Source organism: Rhododendron vialii, chromosome 7a, assembly GCF_030253575.1.
Source record: "Rhododendron vialii isolate Sample 1 chromosome 7a, ASM3025357v1".
NCBI lineage: Eukaryota > Viridiplantae > Streptophyta > Magnoliopsida > Ericales > Ericaceae > Rhododendron > Rhododendron vialii.
The window spans coordinates 29831261-29847895 of NC_080563.1; the positions used below are offsets into that span (position 1 = coordinate 29831261).

General features: G+C 38.0%; 1 protein-coding gene and 1 long non-coding RNA gene across 2 annotated transcripts; one reads left to right on the top strand and one right to left on the bottom strand.

Moving 5' to 3' along the window:
- The first annotated feature begins 1247 nt into the window (after window positions 1-1247).
- LOC131332201 (uncharacterized) lies at window positions 1248-1892 on the top strand. The gene is made up of 2 exons (XR_009201615.1): window positions 1248-1468; window positions 1739-1892. It is a non-coding gene; the product is annotated as an uncharacterized LOC131332201 (long non-coding RNA).
- Window positions 1818-11073, bottom strand: LOC131332198 (uncharacterized). The gene is made up of 6 exons (XM_058366277.1): window positions 10802-11073; window positions 10615-10671; window positions 6878-7031; window positions 5593-5690; window positions 5432-5497; window positions 1818-2152 (listed from the first exon to the last, which is right to left on the bottom strand). Exons 1-6 carry the CDS (start codon window positions 10925-10927, stop codon window positions 2114-2116), a joined length of 540 nt encoding a protein of 179 aa, XP_058222260.1. The 5' UTR covers window positions 10928-11073; the 3' UTR covers window positions 1818-2113.
- Between the last annotated feature and the right edge of the window lie 5562 nt (window positions 11074-16635).

Sequence of the window (16635 nt, forward strand, 5' to 3'; positions counted from 1 at the left end):
TGTGCACATGCATGAACAAACTCATGCAAATGTTCATAAATCATTTGAAAGACAATTCAACTAGTATGGTGGGTGTTATACATAGTAGTGTGTGTGTATATATATATAGGGCAAGAATAAGTAAGGCCAATAAAAAGTTTCATACGGGCAGCATATCAAGTAGTACCCAGGAGACAGCAACGAAGAGAAACCTTAAACTTATGCTCTTCCGCAAGTCGCAAAAACCATGAAAAATGATTCGATCAAGGCTTTTCAATCAATTAAAAAGATTTTTGAAAACTCAAACACACACACACACACACACACACACACATATATATATATATATGAAACTGTGGTCTCTCAAAATTGGATGTCATAGGCGCTACGTACTAATCTTAATAGCCTAGTGCTTGGGCCTCCCCTGCCTCATATCCCCAACAACTTGTTCAAAACACTTTTTGGACACTTTGGGACAAAATTATGAATGTATTTTTATTGGGATAAGATAATAAGAACCACAACTTTGGGATAAAATTATAAAAAAAAATGAACTAGGTTAAAATTATAAGAACCGCAATGCGTTTTAAGTGCAGTGAATATTTACTATGGTAGTTCAACTCAAAAAAAATGAACTAGGTTAAAATTATAAGAACCGCAATGCGTTTTAAGTGCAGTGAATATTTACTATGGTAGTTCAACTCTCTCTCTCTCTCTCTCTCTCTCTCTCTCTCTCTCTCTCTCTCCTTCCTTCCTATTGTCTCTCTTTCATTCTCTTATTTCAACGAGAATATTTGTAGAAAATGTGAAATGTTTTTGTGACGCGCTTTAGTGATGAAACCCGAAATGTGGAACACTGTATTAGTAAAAATGCAGAGTTATCTTATGATAAAATTAAACTTTTATCGATAAATAAGTCTTACTAAAATCTCTATATTTCATGAATATTACATACGTACAAAACTAACGGCGTTCACTGCGTATCATGTCCTCTATTTTTTTTTTTTTCCCGAAATTTACTTGCCAGCGCATCATTGTTGTACCTATATATGTCACGTGTGTATCGGTGCTCCATAATCATTCAGACGGGTTTTCCGCTGTGCAAGTGTTGCTGGAACTTAAATCTAATGGAGGGTAACAACCCTGGATGGGAGCTTGGTCCAGGTTTCCCAGGACCAGTTTAAAGGTGTCATTGTGGAACCTTTTTTTTTTTATCCGCATCATTGTGGAACTAGGTCAGAGGATTTAATAGTGAAGGAAGACCGCAATGAATCCTGTAGTGAGAGACAAAGAAAAGGAGGCACCTAATCAACTACTCCATAACCTAGTTTTCTTACAATGCCACAATGACATTCATTACAAAACACAAAAGTTTATCAAAATTATGTATGTTCACAATTGACCTCGACTGGTTTAAAATGTGATAATTCTACATACGGAGTATGATTTTTTTTCATAAGTATTTTTTCTCCACAAGAACCCCAAGATAGTACTCCCTCCGTCCCTTATTTATTGTCCAGTATTCCATTTTGAGCTGTTCCTTAATAAGTGTCCATTTTGTAAAGTTAATGGGTAAAAATTGATGCATTGTCTATTTTGTCTCTAAAAGTAGATTTCATTTTGAAAAGTTAGTGGGTAAAAGAGTAATGATAATGGGTAAGTAGAGAAAGTGGAGGAAAAAGTTGATGTGAAAGGTATAATGATGATGTCTTTTTAATAAGTTGGAGTTACAAAGCAGGACACTTAAAAAGGAACGGAGGGAGTACATAATGTTTCCATCCTTGGTGTTTCCAAACTTCCTGTCCAGTAACAAAACGTTTTTCACACACAATCCCGCATAGTTCAAGTTGGTTTAAACAACAGAATTACCTTGTCTCCAAGAATTGTTGATTAAGAAGTATAAACACATAAAATAAACAATAAACCACAGGCAATTGGAAGCTGCTACAAGCTATTACATGTAAATATTATCACAGGTCTACTGTTTCTGAACTCATAATGATCAAACCATGCCGTGTCATGCGCACGTTGGAGTCGTCAGCTCCAACCACCTAGTGAAGCTTTCGTTCTGGTTAAATAATTCAATTATTTTGACGTTCCATTACCTCCTCTGACGGTTGAGCTGAGAAATCCTTTAACGCAAAGGCACACCCCCACCTGAATACTCAACTTCCTGAAAAAAAGTAAAGGAAGCCATCAAATATTTGGACCAGTGAAAGAACATGGAAGAAGCTCTTGAATGCAAAAGGAACACTATAAAGCAGCAACTTTAAATATATGTAGTAATATGTGTCTCATACATCACCTGGAAATACACAAGTTTCTGATCCACACATATTTACATTCAAGATCTTCAGATACATAAGTTTGTGTTGGTGCAAGTATATACATAAATTTGTGTTGTCGCACGCGGGGGTTGTGCGTGTGGATACATTCAAGATCTTCAGATACAACCCAATGTGGAGTGGGCGGCTGGGTTTCAACCCAACCACGTGAACAGACTCATACAAGTCCCAAACCACTTGGGACCATGACAGAGACAGATACAAAGACAGTGAGAGAGAGAGAGAGAGAGAGAGAGATTACTTAGAGAAGTAAACATCAGTATTTAGCACTTCTCTAGATAGTAACATAGGTCATGACTACTCCCCGGGAATAGTAGAATTCATGCCAGGACCATAAGACTCCAAAGTTATACCCAACCATGTGGAGTAACTTATGGTATGTCTACATGCAACTTAGACAAATAGATCTACAAAGATGAAATTATATAGAGGAAACAACTCATGCCTTGGAATTAGTGTCAAGAACTCTTCCAACTTAGGCACTAAGAATCAAGAAGGTGAAAATAAATAAGGTCTGTTTAGAACAGGATCTGAATCAATGAACTTCACCGAATCACTCGGAAATTTGGAATAACTCACGCAAGGAGTTGATTTGAGTTTAATAGCAGAGAGCCAAGATGCACCATGCCAAACACCTAGAGAATGGCCATTACAGAATCAATTTACATTGGAGGGCTAGGGCAGCCACATCAAGTTGGTGCTATCATTAAAATGTGTAAGAGGAGTCACAACCTCTGCTACTAGGGACAGATGTTTCTCCCAATAAATTGAGTTAGAAAGACTTATAATATAAGTAATTGTTTGGACTAAAGCAAGTTAACGTATTGGGGTGAAACCGTATAAGCTACTGGGTAAACTGGCATGGGATATGAACTCATAAGGGCCTTTAACTCCTTATGTTGGGTAGAAACCAGGGACTGTAAAGGATGCTTCAACACAAGGTACCGGTGCTCTTTGGTATGCTGCTATAGGCTCTAGTTAGGACCGAGATATGAACCAACATAAACGACTGGGCTGGAGGCTGTGTATGCCTTAGCTACCTCTACTGATGCGGGTGATGCTTATGCACTAATAGGAACTGGAGCAGCGGAATCCACCTATCAGATGTTATCCCGTAAGGAATTTTCTATCCGATTCGGGCCGGGTATTAATTCCAGGTTTCGAAGGTAGCTTGATCAACTACCAGGCAAGGAAAGGAAGCTCATGCTTAGTCCTAGCATAGTTACACTAAAGTCTTGTAGATACAAACTCAACCACCGGTTAATCAAATTAAGAATTTAGAAATGATAATGAGAAGACAGTAAATTGCTTAGGGAAGTATAACAAGCCCATAGCTGCAATCCTTCTAATTGCATGAATCTCATTATCTCAGGTATCAGAGATTCAGAGTACATCTCAAGAAGGAAATAGCATATGAAAGTACCGCATTCAACTAAAAACAGAACCTCCCCAGGCGGACCATTAATTCACAAGTTCCCTTCTACTTTTAAATTATAATAATTCCTGTAAATTGGAAAAATATTCTCACCTCAAAATACGAACACCATTGGTAAGAAACCATGAAATCTGTTTCTGAATTACAGCTTCTTCTCGCTCAACTCTATGTAACAGGATTTCTAATTTTTGGGTCACCAGAAACTAATTTCTCAAACAATTTATTACTACTTTCCCGCGCATAACCGATTCATAATGTGCACAATTGAGGTCGGTAGAACTTGGTTTATGGTGTATACTGAGTACTAGTGCCCTGAATTTCCATGGAAACTTAAAAAATGCAGAATAACAATTCGACCAACTTGAACAAAGGGGAAAATATATATAGTATTTTCTTTATGCCGACAACATTTTTTAGAAGACCAAGAAATGAGCACTTCAACTTTGAATCATTATAGAACACAAATCCACCTTCAAAAGTTTGCTTCATGCACTTTCTTATAGAAAATATAAGACAATCTTTTGACTATGCTGCAACTGTTTTGACAAAAGATGGAACTAGATTTCAAAGAAGTTTGGGTTATGGAAACAAATCACTCATCATACAAATTTGTTGGGCGAAAAAAGAAATAGAATGAAGAAAAGCAAGAGATACCAGATTGACCTGGCACAAAATACTAATTTTGTCGCAAAATTAAAGCTGTGACACCATTAGAGCATCCAGAGTGGAATAATCAAAACCAAAAGGTTGCTAAGGTTAGCAATATTTGCTCAAAAAAGAACTCACATTGGAATAATCAAACTTAGCAACCTCTTAGCAACTCACCAAATTTGGCCTTTGAATATTCAAAACTAGCAACCTTTTGCCAATAACCAAATAATGATCCCCACATTTTTTCAATCAAGTACACTCATCATTACACAAAAACCTTCTTTCTCTTCAACTCTCTCTCTCTCTCTCTCTCTCTCTCTCTCTCAACAACGTTTCTAAAAAAAATATTTTAAAAAATAGTTTTTTATTTTTTTGCAAAAACTGGTTTTTTTTCCCAAGAAACTGTTTTTATTTATTTTTTCAAAAAACTGTTCTTTTTTAAAAAACAGTTTCTTTTTTTGCAAAAACTGTTTTTTTTTCCACTGTTCTTTTATCAAAAACTTTTTTTTTTTTCAAAAATTGTTTTGATTTTAAAATTTTTTCTGAAAACTTTTTTTTTTAAAAAAAATCCAAAAAACTATTTTCATTTCTATTAACCTATTTTTATTAGTTTGAAAACAATTTTATGTTCAAAATTTTTAGATTTTTATAGTTTGAAAAGGTGATGTGGCAAGTTTTTGTTATTCAATTCTGATTATGCCATTGTGAACCTTTACATTGCTAACCTTAGTAACCCATTAAATGAATAACCAAAAGATGATGTGACAGCTTTGGACTATCCACTTTTGGTTATTGCACTACGGATGCTCTAAAGGTCCCGTGAAGTAATTGTATTTGCAATCTTCTGTAGAATTCAACAAAAAGGGGGACATAAAGGAGATTGCAAACATCCTTCAATCACTAGTCATGTCAAATCTTTTTAAATCCACTAATTAAGATGAGTAGAAAATACACCAAAAGCATTCATATTCTTTTTCTAAAATTAGGACATAGTGCACGCCAGTGGGTTCAAGGATTGAACCTGAGCAGGAGGTAAGGATGAAACCCAGTCTGACGCATGGGTTGGAAGAAGACCCAACGTATTAAGCTGTCAATTACAAACCGAGTTTGATTAAGTGACAAACACCATAAGATGATTTTAAAAAATTCTCTCCTATGCTAACAATAGAAAATGCATCTTACCTTCCATACACCAAGTGCTAAGCCCCCCAAATTAAGGGCGATGAACAGTAGCTTGGGCGCAAGAAGGTCTACTTTACTGTCCTTGTAAGGTGCAAAAACTGCAGGGAAAAAACTCATGGTCAACAGACATTGTTTAGAAAACAAGGACAACTGTCGCAAGGTGAAGGATAGCTGATGCAAATGAGAGATAAAACTCGGATTATGCTTGGCGACAAAACATTGTGTTTGGATAGGGGAAATCTGTCTATGCATCAATTTACTTAGGAAAAGGAAGGAGAACAGGAACAGTTCTAATCAATATCCCTATAATTCAATACATACAGACCAAAACACTTTACTACGTATGGCTATACATATAAAGGCAAACCAAACCAAACCACTCTAATCCAATAAGGAAATGAAAAAATAATCCTAACAAATCTAAACATCCTAATTGAACTAGAACTCAAAAACCAAATTACAGATTTCCCATATCTGAACACAATCTTTCACTACCAAGCATAATCCTCAATTATATCTTACCCTTCTACATCAATAGCACATAGATTAGTTATGTCTAAACACAGGCAAGTCAGCATCCTTAACCTCGTAATTTCTGCTAACTGGCAACTAATACAGACCAGGGTATAACTTTTAGGCGCAAAACGAAGACAGGAGTGTAGTAGACATATAGAATGCATGGAAATCACATTGTTTTATGCAGACCAGCTACATATGGGAGAACGAGCTATTCACTACTGAAAAACCATACAGTTTCATCAACTTTCTGGAGATAAACCATGAAAAACTTCTAGAATGCACTCTTTTGGAATACACTCACTTCATTATTGTGGGCAAGTACACTGTACACTCCTCAATCCCCAACCAAAAAAACAAAAAAAAACGTGGGACCAAAAGTTTGTTTCCACTTCTTCCTTGCAAGCACCACCTGCCATTCTACTATCATCCATTAAGCATAACCCTCTTGTACCCTGCCTCAGCAATAATGCAGCAACTTGCCCACTGGATCAGCACCTTAAATTTTTCCGCATACACTTTCATGTTTTTTTCTCTTCCTTCACATGGTTGGTACCGACAACAAGTCCATACTAATATCAAGAAGAAAACAAATTGAGGTTTTCAGTCATGGGGAACCAGGGCCTCAACAGGCAGCCTTAAGTTCTCTAATATACCCACATGAACCACCCCCCATCCCAACCCCATTGACAGTAATAGACCTGTGTTGTCAAACACATAACGAAATGGAAGAACTAGGAAGTTATAGATAGATAATCTCGTAGCTTACCTTTCCCTACTCCTTGAAGAGCACTTAAAGGTTGCCAAAGAGCTGAAAATGTGATACCAATGCTGAACAAATGCACTGTACTTCCAGCCATCCACATCATGAAACCCATCATGAGCAAATTCTTGAAAGGGGCTTGCGCCACTTCCCAAGCTTTCTGCTCAAATAGAAACAAATATTAAGTTAATAATTCAAAGGAACATCTGCCAGGACTCAGTTGTAAATCCGGATTATGGAACCAAAAAGTAATTGTTAGAAGAAAACAATTCCATGGGAAACAAGCCTGTGGAATGAGTGCAATTAGACAAAAATGTTGTCCCTCAGGCCTCAATTAAACCATATCAGTGCACTTCAATTGGATTGCTCTCCACTAACCTACACCTAATACAATGATAAATAGAAAAGAAACAAGAAAACTTTGAGAGACCCCGTCACTTAGATTATCATCAACATGGCAGATTGCCTTTCTGGCTGCTAACAGCATTCTTCACCTAACGAAAGTAATAGTAGGAATTCTCTGTTCAATGTTTTTCCCATGGGAAAGTTCCTCTCCCTTATAATAACTCCAGTCCAAAAAATGGACAAACAAATCGGGACGGAGGGAGTCTATCAAATCAATTTTCCTTTTATCATCCCCATTGCATTGGCCCATCAACCTTCCCCTAGTAGTCACGATGTGTCACTTAGCTCTCTGTACAGCACGTCATCATGCTTGTACCAGATCTTAGAGGTGGCCCCCACCATGTAGACTACTCTGAAACGAACTATAACAACCCGTGCCAGTTGACCTGCTAACTCTTAGCCTAACCACGTGACTTAAAAGGTTAACCTCAAGTTATACAGTAGATACTCGCGATTTGTTATATACCACTTGACTTTCCCATGAGACTTCAATCATGCAACTACAACATTGGATCGTAACTTCTTCAAGTATTCCTACAAGGACACGGCACCATCAAATGAATGTTTGTGCTTCGTAGCAGGATGCTCTCTACATTATCCCGGATAACCTGACTGAAGGCAATACTTATGATTCACCAATTCCTACGTTTTCCCATGGGAAATATTCTCTCTTAGATTCTTACGATGACTCCAGACACCTTTGAGTAAATAGTAGTTCTTCGTATAAAAACAAAGAACTAAAAGAGAATTAGAGAATGTTGTTGAACTACAGGCTACTGAAGAAGCAACAAGGACAGAATGAGATAGTACTACTTGTTAGAGATCCAACCAAACATACACACACAATACCATGAAGTCTATGAAGAAGAATCAAGCAATCACAACACGAAAGGACAACACAAGGACTTAGGTGGTTCGGCAAGAAATGCTATGTCCATGGCTCCCACGAGATTTCACTGTGTTCTTATGCCAGGAGGTAGACAAAAACCATAGTACGAGGCAGCCGGGGTTAAATTCATTATGCACTGCTAGAGTTATCCACACAACCAAAAACCAAAATACCATTAGTACTCTTACAACAATTTGGGACGGGAACAAAGCCCTTGAACCCCACCTTCGAGCACAAGGCTAGTCCCCCAAAACCCCTTGCGAACCCACCATTGAGTTGTATCACCGAAGTCATGGACCCTAGGGCCTAGTCCAGTAGAACCAATACTAATCGGGTATCACAAAACTCAACACTACCTTAGCAAGCTTTACAAAATTGGCATGTCTCCTTCATGTATCATAGATTCATACATGTTACCAATTCACATCCATTCTTCATGCAACACTAGCCTTACCATTGCCCACTTACTGTAAATATTAAAGAAATAAATAAGTTATATTTATTAAAATCAGGCTTAGATCTCTAAAATGTAAAACTACAATAATTATAACGTGTCCCCAGCGTGTCCTATCTGTTTGCTAGTTTTCTACATATACCATATTGTCGTACACGTATTGAGCATTCACGCCCCTGCTTCCTAGGTTTTATTGCATATAGGATTCATCTAAATCTGCGTTGCCCAGTAGAAATTTCATTGTTTGCATTTTTTAGATGAAAGTAGAACAAAAGAAAGCTAAAAAGCTCAGGCAATTAGTAGGATATTTGAGAAACCCTGCAGTTTAACTTATTTGTTGCTTTAAAGTCAAAAAGACTGGCTTAAACGTAATTGTGAATACAACCTTATTATTGATTATAGTAAGGTAGGACTAGTGAATCTTGTTTTATTTCCATTTGAGCAAGCGAAGAACACCATATCCCACAAATGATGTATTTCTTCTTCTTTTTTGCATCTAGGATTCATCGATGTATTTTTTTTTTTTTTTTTTTGAATCTAGGATTCATCTATGTTCGCATTGCCCTATATCAATGGCCTTACGGACCTATGGTACAAATTGTTAAGGTTGGTGGACATTGACTGGGTAATTTTGGCTTTGTACGTGCAATTGTTTAAAAGTTTATCATGGAGGATTCTTATTTCATACAAGACTAGAGAACTTTCAAGTTGTTCATTTTGTGCAAATTATTGGTATGTTGCTGAAACACTACAGCTTTTACGAAAGTGTCAACAAGATTAAAGCGATGTGGGACTGTCAAGTAGTTTGATACCCTAAACCCTAAAAGCTGAAGCTTTCAGAGCAAATGACCACTTCCAGATATGTTAGAGCATACCTAGCCAACATGTGGAAGGCGCTGTCCAGCGAGCACACTGCCGGGGGGCAGGGGGTCTGAAGCAAAACAAAATCTGATGGGCACGAAAGTCATGTGATATCAGCATGAAAGCACCCTTAAGAGCTAGCTTTTAGGGTTGAGTTCTGTCCAAAACCGAAACAAAGTCCAAGTGCCAATGGATAGAGTGTATGTCCCCAGCATACAAACATCAGGTGATGTAAAGTGAACACATTGCCTAAGGTAGGGTGTGGAGTGAAGTCTCCCATAACCTAAACATAGAAGTAATGCACAGCAAACAAGCATGAATGCATCGTTACTTCCAACAGCTAGCTCATCAGATCAACTTCTACAAGAAATAGTATAACAAGGACAACTTTCCTTTCAGGATTCAAGGATTTCTCTTGTGAAGATTCTCCTACTATTTTACAGTTTTTACTTCTAGCAATTCGAAATGTGACAATCCCCACAAATTTTTCTTAATTTCCACCACGTGATGGTCTTCTTGTCCTAGGAATCCTTATGCATCTCGGTTTCTTCTAATTAGCAAATAACCTGTAGCTTACGGAGGGAAAAAAGCTACACATATTTAAGCACATGAAAAAAAAAATAAGTGGAGGAGCTACATCTTATTTGGGAAGCGTCAATATGCGATACGAAATTCCAGCGGCCTCAGTATAATTTAGCAAGCTATAAAGAGCTTTATTACATGTATGGATACCTTACACAACACCAAAGTTCAATAGAATGCCAATGAATTAAGGAAGAGGATTACGTATAAACTAAGCAGTATCAACATAGTAAAAAATCCTTGACCCTAATCAACTCCGTGTGTTGCCCCACCTCGAAGCCAGTAACAGATTGGAAATCAATATGCTAGACGCAACATCAGGAAGGAATATCAGATCTTACCATACGCCGCAATGACAGAATTATGAGTTATGACTGTACATTCCATAGGACAAGATTCAATTATTTTCCTCCTTTTTCATACTTTCCTCAGAGCAAAAAGTACTAACTAACTACTTACCTAAAAAAAAAAAAGGGAATAACTATAGTCTATTCATAATGGAAATACACGATGAAACCCTAAACCGCGGCTGTTCAGGAAGACTGGAATTACCTGAGATTTCCAATTAGCTTCAGCGTCCTTCTTTTGGCGACTAACTGTTGAATCGTCCTACGACAAGTCAAATACACCGGATGAGCAATATCACCTAATCGAATTTAACCAGAACGCAAACATGCTTACATACACACATACATATATGCACAGAAACATACACAGAGAGAGAGAGAGAGAGAGAGACCTGATCGGCGGAAGTGCGAGAGAAACCAGGTGGATCAGGGATGTCGCGAGAGGAAGAAGCCGTTGAGTTGTCTGTGAAATCGACGGCCCATTTTCGACCCATCGCCACTCCTTTCCCTTTCTCCATTCGAACACTCTTATGGATGTGCTTCTGTCTCTGGTTTAGTTAGAAATTTGCTACGTACAACTCAAAAAAATCATCCACCTATAAACCGAGCAAACCCAAGAATTTGCTACATACAACCCGAAAATATCCCCCTATTCATTTAGAAAAAAACGGAGCTAGGGGTGTCGGCTTGGGGTGAAATTTTGGAAGGCCGATTCGGTTCGGGTATATATTTCTGAGACCAATACCACCTATAGTTGATTTTGGTTCGATTCGATTCGGGGTGAGTTGGTGTAGGTGGGGATTTCGCGAGGATTTCGATTGGACTATTTCTGAGCCGGTCCTATATAGGTGAACAATGACCCAATAGTCCTAGCAACTAATTTCAAAAAAATCGCATAGCCCATTGGGTCCTGTTCATTATTTCCTTCCAAAAATGCCCTTAAAAGACGTGCATATAATGTGTGCGCCCATGCGCTACTGATGTTCTTTTCTCATTTCTTCTCTCCTCTCTCTTTCTCTTGTCTCTCTTATCCTTTCGGCACCCTCTCTCTCCCTTCATTTATTTGGTTGTCATTGACTACATATTCTCTCTCTCTCCTCCCTCTTTTTTATTTTTAATAAATTTTAAAATTCATATCTTTAATTCTACATACTTATTTTTTAATGAGATCAATATTGAATACAAATTTTTTTATATCTAAATGTTAATTAACAGTATTAAATTAGTAATTAACAGCGTTAATTTTGTCTAATTTTAAAATTAACAATTTTAATTTAATAATTAACAATGTTAATAATGTAAATTAACAGTAATTTTTGTCAAAATTTACAATTAATTATGTTAGTTTAAATTGTTAATTTAAAATTTAAACACCAAACAATTACAAGTACTCAAACAGCGAATCTCACAAAAGAGTAGTACACCATGAACAATTGTACACCATGAAAATTGAACACTTGTACACAATGAACACGTCACCTTATTTGGTTCTCATCTCATTTTTTCTCTCTACACGTTTCTCAATACACTTTTCTCTATCTCTCTCCACTCATTACATCAAAAAATAACTTTCAAAAATGAGAACCAAGCAAGGTGGTCTCTCATCCTAATCAACTTGTGCTCTGTTCTGAAAAACAAAACTCAACTTCTGCGTTTTTCTGTCAGAGAGAGAGAGAGGGAGGGAGAGAGAGAGAGAGAAGTTACATATGGCAAGCTGCAAATCACGAATGACATCCTAGTGTGGTGGGGAGAAGGATCTACGGCGTCGGGATTTGGTTTGTGGACTGTGCGGCATCTTTGGACACAATCTCATGTGGTACAACAGGCATAACGGACACATGGCCGTGGGGGAGTTTGGGACTTGAGGTGATGGAAGAGCTTAGTGGATTTGTGATAGCAGAGGAGATTGGGGTGGCGCCTGTGGGGGGAAGAGTGTAGACACCCCAATTTCGCCTAACGATTATTTCAAGTCCCACATTGGGGACCATCCCGATGATGATATGGATACAGTAATTGCTGATTGACTTTTTGTAAACCTTAGGACTTATGGTGAGAACTTCTAGCCACTTAGAGAACCCAATCTAGAGCCATATAGCCTTTCAGACAGAAATACAGTATCCTAAGAAAATCCATCTTTCGGCCGTAACATCAATCTCACGGCCTCAACATCATTTCTTCACCTGTGAAACTTGTTGCTTGAAAATCTCCCTGAGAGATTGATCTTTCAGCCGCTAGGTCTATCCTTCGGCCACTTAATCGTTCACTCGGCCGCTAGATCTATTGCTCGGCCTCCAGATCGTCTATTTACCCGATTCTTGAATGTTTTGTCAATCGTTTGATCCGTTCACAAAACCCTAGCAGCCAAATCCTGATGTGTTCGGGCTACATAAGGAGATTATCATGAGGAGTTCATGTTGCCTTATAACTCCAATTCAATCGATCGATTTTGATTGGTTGAGGTGTGTCATCCCTATGCCTATATAAAGGAGCCCTTGGGTTTCGAAATTAATATACCAACACAACCTCTCAAGCCACGAAACTCTGTCAATATACACTCTCAAATCCCCTCTGCAAAAGCCTCAATCTTCCGAAGGCAGCCGCGATCCAACGATCCAAACCCCGAAATTCAAACCCTAACCCTAGGGTTTTTCGAGAAAGAATTCAGTCAATCACCCTCAATCTGAAGTAATTGTGCACTGAGGGATCAAGGTGGTGAGGCCCAGGGACCTATGAATTGATCTTTTTTACATTTTTGTACATTAATAATAGTATTTTAATTTCTGTTAATCGATGAAGTCTGGTGTGAGGAAGAACATCAGCTGGGTCTTCAATCCTTTGGCCGGTACATCGATCCAGAAGGATTCCTCGACCGTGGCATCCATTCACCAGCCGAGAGATCCATTCTCTGGGACAGTTTTGTTTTCTATTTTGATGCATGTTTTCATTACTGTTTTGGTTCACCCTATCAACTGTTAAAGGCTAAATAACTAGACTATGTGTTTAGAATTAAATAAAGCAAATACTAATCATATGTCGAACAATTATGGGCCAGTTTCACGACTGGGCAAAGAGGGGTGCCTAACACCATCCACTTATTGTACTTTTGGCTCCCATACTCGGAATCTCTATCTCTTTTCCTAGTTTTTTTAAACTAGGTGACGACTCTATTTTGATGATAACCGTTATCGTGTGGTGATGTTCCTAGTCATGAGAATATCCACGATCCTGGTTTATGGAGTGGAAAGCAAATAAGCAATGATTAATCTGTCTGGTGATGCCCCGTTTAGGAGGTGTCTACAAAGAGGAGAAGTAGAGATAGGAAAGGATAATGGTGAGGAGGATGAGTGATGCAGCAATGATTGAGGTTTTTGTCGAGAGCTCATGAGTAAAGGGCGGCGGTGGTGGAGGGGACGGGGGCAGTGGTGCTCAAATCTTATCTGTTGAGGTTGAGCTTTTTAAGAGATAGAGAGAGGGTGTTTTGCTGGTTGTTATCAAATCAGGGTAAATTTGTAAAATTATACCTCACAGGACTTATAAGGCATTGTACTTACAGGGCAAGGGTCTTAGTAGGCTATGAACTTGAAAAGCAGGATCGGCTGGTCATTATCTCATTTTCGTCCGCCCGAAATGGGCCTTTTAGTTGGGCCATTTCTAAAACCTAACAGTGGATTGTGGGCCATTTTTTTACTCATAATTGGGCCATTTTCAACCTTAACAATCACCCATTTTTGGGCCATTCTTCCACCTGTTGCCGAACAAAAAAAATTCTTCCACTTGCTTTTATTTTTTTCAAACACCTATTCAAAAGAAAACACTAATAATAGGCATACTCAAAGAATTACAAGTACTCTTCCACCTTTTTTTTTCATACACCAATTTAAAAAGAAACATTAACAAGCATACTCAAAAGAAATAACAAGTACTCTTCCACCTATTTTTTTTTCAAACACCAATTCAAAAGAAGATACTAACAGACATACTCAAAGAATTACAAGTACATAGCAAGTTACCAACCATACTCAAAGTCTCAAACTGCAGAGAATTACAAGACCAGCAACTTCAAAGTTTACCAAGTTCAAAATACGAATGCCAACAATCCAACTAGTAAATAGAAAACATTACAAATAGACACAAAAGGTCTATGCATCAACCACAAGTCTCCAAAATGAAAACCAACAACTTCAGTACCATCCATCCAACACCCCACCGTACAAGACCTGAAATAAATAGGAAAAACAACTTAAAATTTTCAGAAAACAAAAACAGAGTATGTAATTTCATAAGAAATTACAACAAACAAAATAGATATGTGATTAGGATTTACCTCAACCATAAAATAAACAATTGCACCAACTTCTTAGTTCTTATCAGTTGATTTCAAGATAACTAAAAACATAGAAGAAAAAAAACAAACATCTAAGACATTCAACATAAAAGGAATTTAGAACCATAACATAAAGAAAACAAGAACTAAAAGTAAGAGTAGTACCCGAATCTAATTGCTCCAACTCATCAAGTTGTTCTTTAATATTGATTTTAGTTGGTTTCCTTATCCATTATTGTGTGCAAATAAGAGCCTCCACAGTCTTCGGAGAGAGAGAACTTCGTTATGGATCAATCACACATTCACCCGTGCTAAAAGCGGATTCGGAGGCAAACGTGGACACGAGAATAGTTAGCACATCTCGTGCCATTTTAGAGACAATTAGATACTTAAAGGAGTTTAACTTCCACCAACGCAATATATCAAACTCATCACTATCATCTTCACTAGCTTCTGCAAGATATTTTTCCAATTCCGATTTGCTTGCCATGTTGGTTTCCTTTTGTAAGTGCATCTTAAATGGAGATTTCAAAGATTTATGATTACCAATGTCCATTTCAAGTCCATCCAAATCTACTTTATCCGATGCCTCTTGGCTACACACATTCAAGCTTACATTATTCTTCACATACCATTCAAATAAGGGTAACATCCCTCCACATTTACCCGTTTTTTTATGGACACCCCCTCCACGAATTCTCGCTATGGCAAGACCCCTTCATTAAAGTTTTTTTGTCCCGTACACCCCTTCCGTTAGAGTTCCGTCAAGTTCTGTTAATTTTTTTTCTGAAATTATTTCAAAAGTAATAAAATGTTCCAATATTACCCTCAATCATGTTTCCATTCTTCCCTCAATCCTTCCTTCCTCCCAGCAAACCATAGCAGCATCCCAGACCACCACCGACCGCGCCGCCGCCACCCTTCTCTCTGCAACCACCACGCCGCTGGCCACCACCCATGCCACCCTTCTCTCACTGCAATTCCCATCTCTCTCTTTCTGTCACGCCCTCAATTTTTCAACACCAATATAAAGGATTTTCATAAATAAAACCTCACAATTATCCGTACCACAACCCAAAAGGATTTAACATCCCCATTTTCATAAATTACACTTCAACATCCAACTGTTTACAAAAGGTACATCATCGGCTCAACGCCCCCAAAATCAACAAAAGTATCAAATGAAGTTACAAATACATCTTTCAAAAGGTGATTTACAAAGATGAGTATATAATTTCTTCAAGTTAGCTTTCAAAAGAGTGTCCACGCCCAAGCACTCCAAGTATGCAACTACTGCCCAAGGTTAATACTTGAAATATAATGTAAGGTTTGAGCTACACTAACCCAGTAGAAAGCTCTAATCTAACAATGTATGCAGATGGAAAGCAGGGACGGTCACGAGATGAACAAGGGCAACAATAGTAATCAAATCCAATCTTTCATTTTCAAAACCAATCATGTGTCTTACTGAACAAACTTTGAAAACCCCATACGTCAAACGTGTCTCGTACATGTGTCATGAGCCGAAGCTCTTACTGGGCCAATTAAAGGACCCCAATGTCCTCTGCCAGGCTCTTTACCCATTCGGGATGCCCTAAAGTATCAAATACAAGCATATAGCTCGTGCCGAGCCAATTAAAGGACCCCGATGTCCTCTGCCAGGCTCTTTACCCATTCGGGATGTCCTGAAATGTTCTCCTCATGTCTGCAAGTTTCAAAATCCTTTTATCAATGTGTTCATCTCTTTCACATCCAACGATGATTTATAAAATGATTTTCGTGAAATCAAGTTCAAATGAACATTAAGGCTATGGGTACGTTCAACGAAGTCATTAGGTACGAGTAATCGAGTTTAAGAATCATTCGGGAGGTATTAGAATGGGTTGAAAGTGATTGAAAACC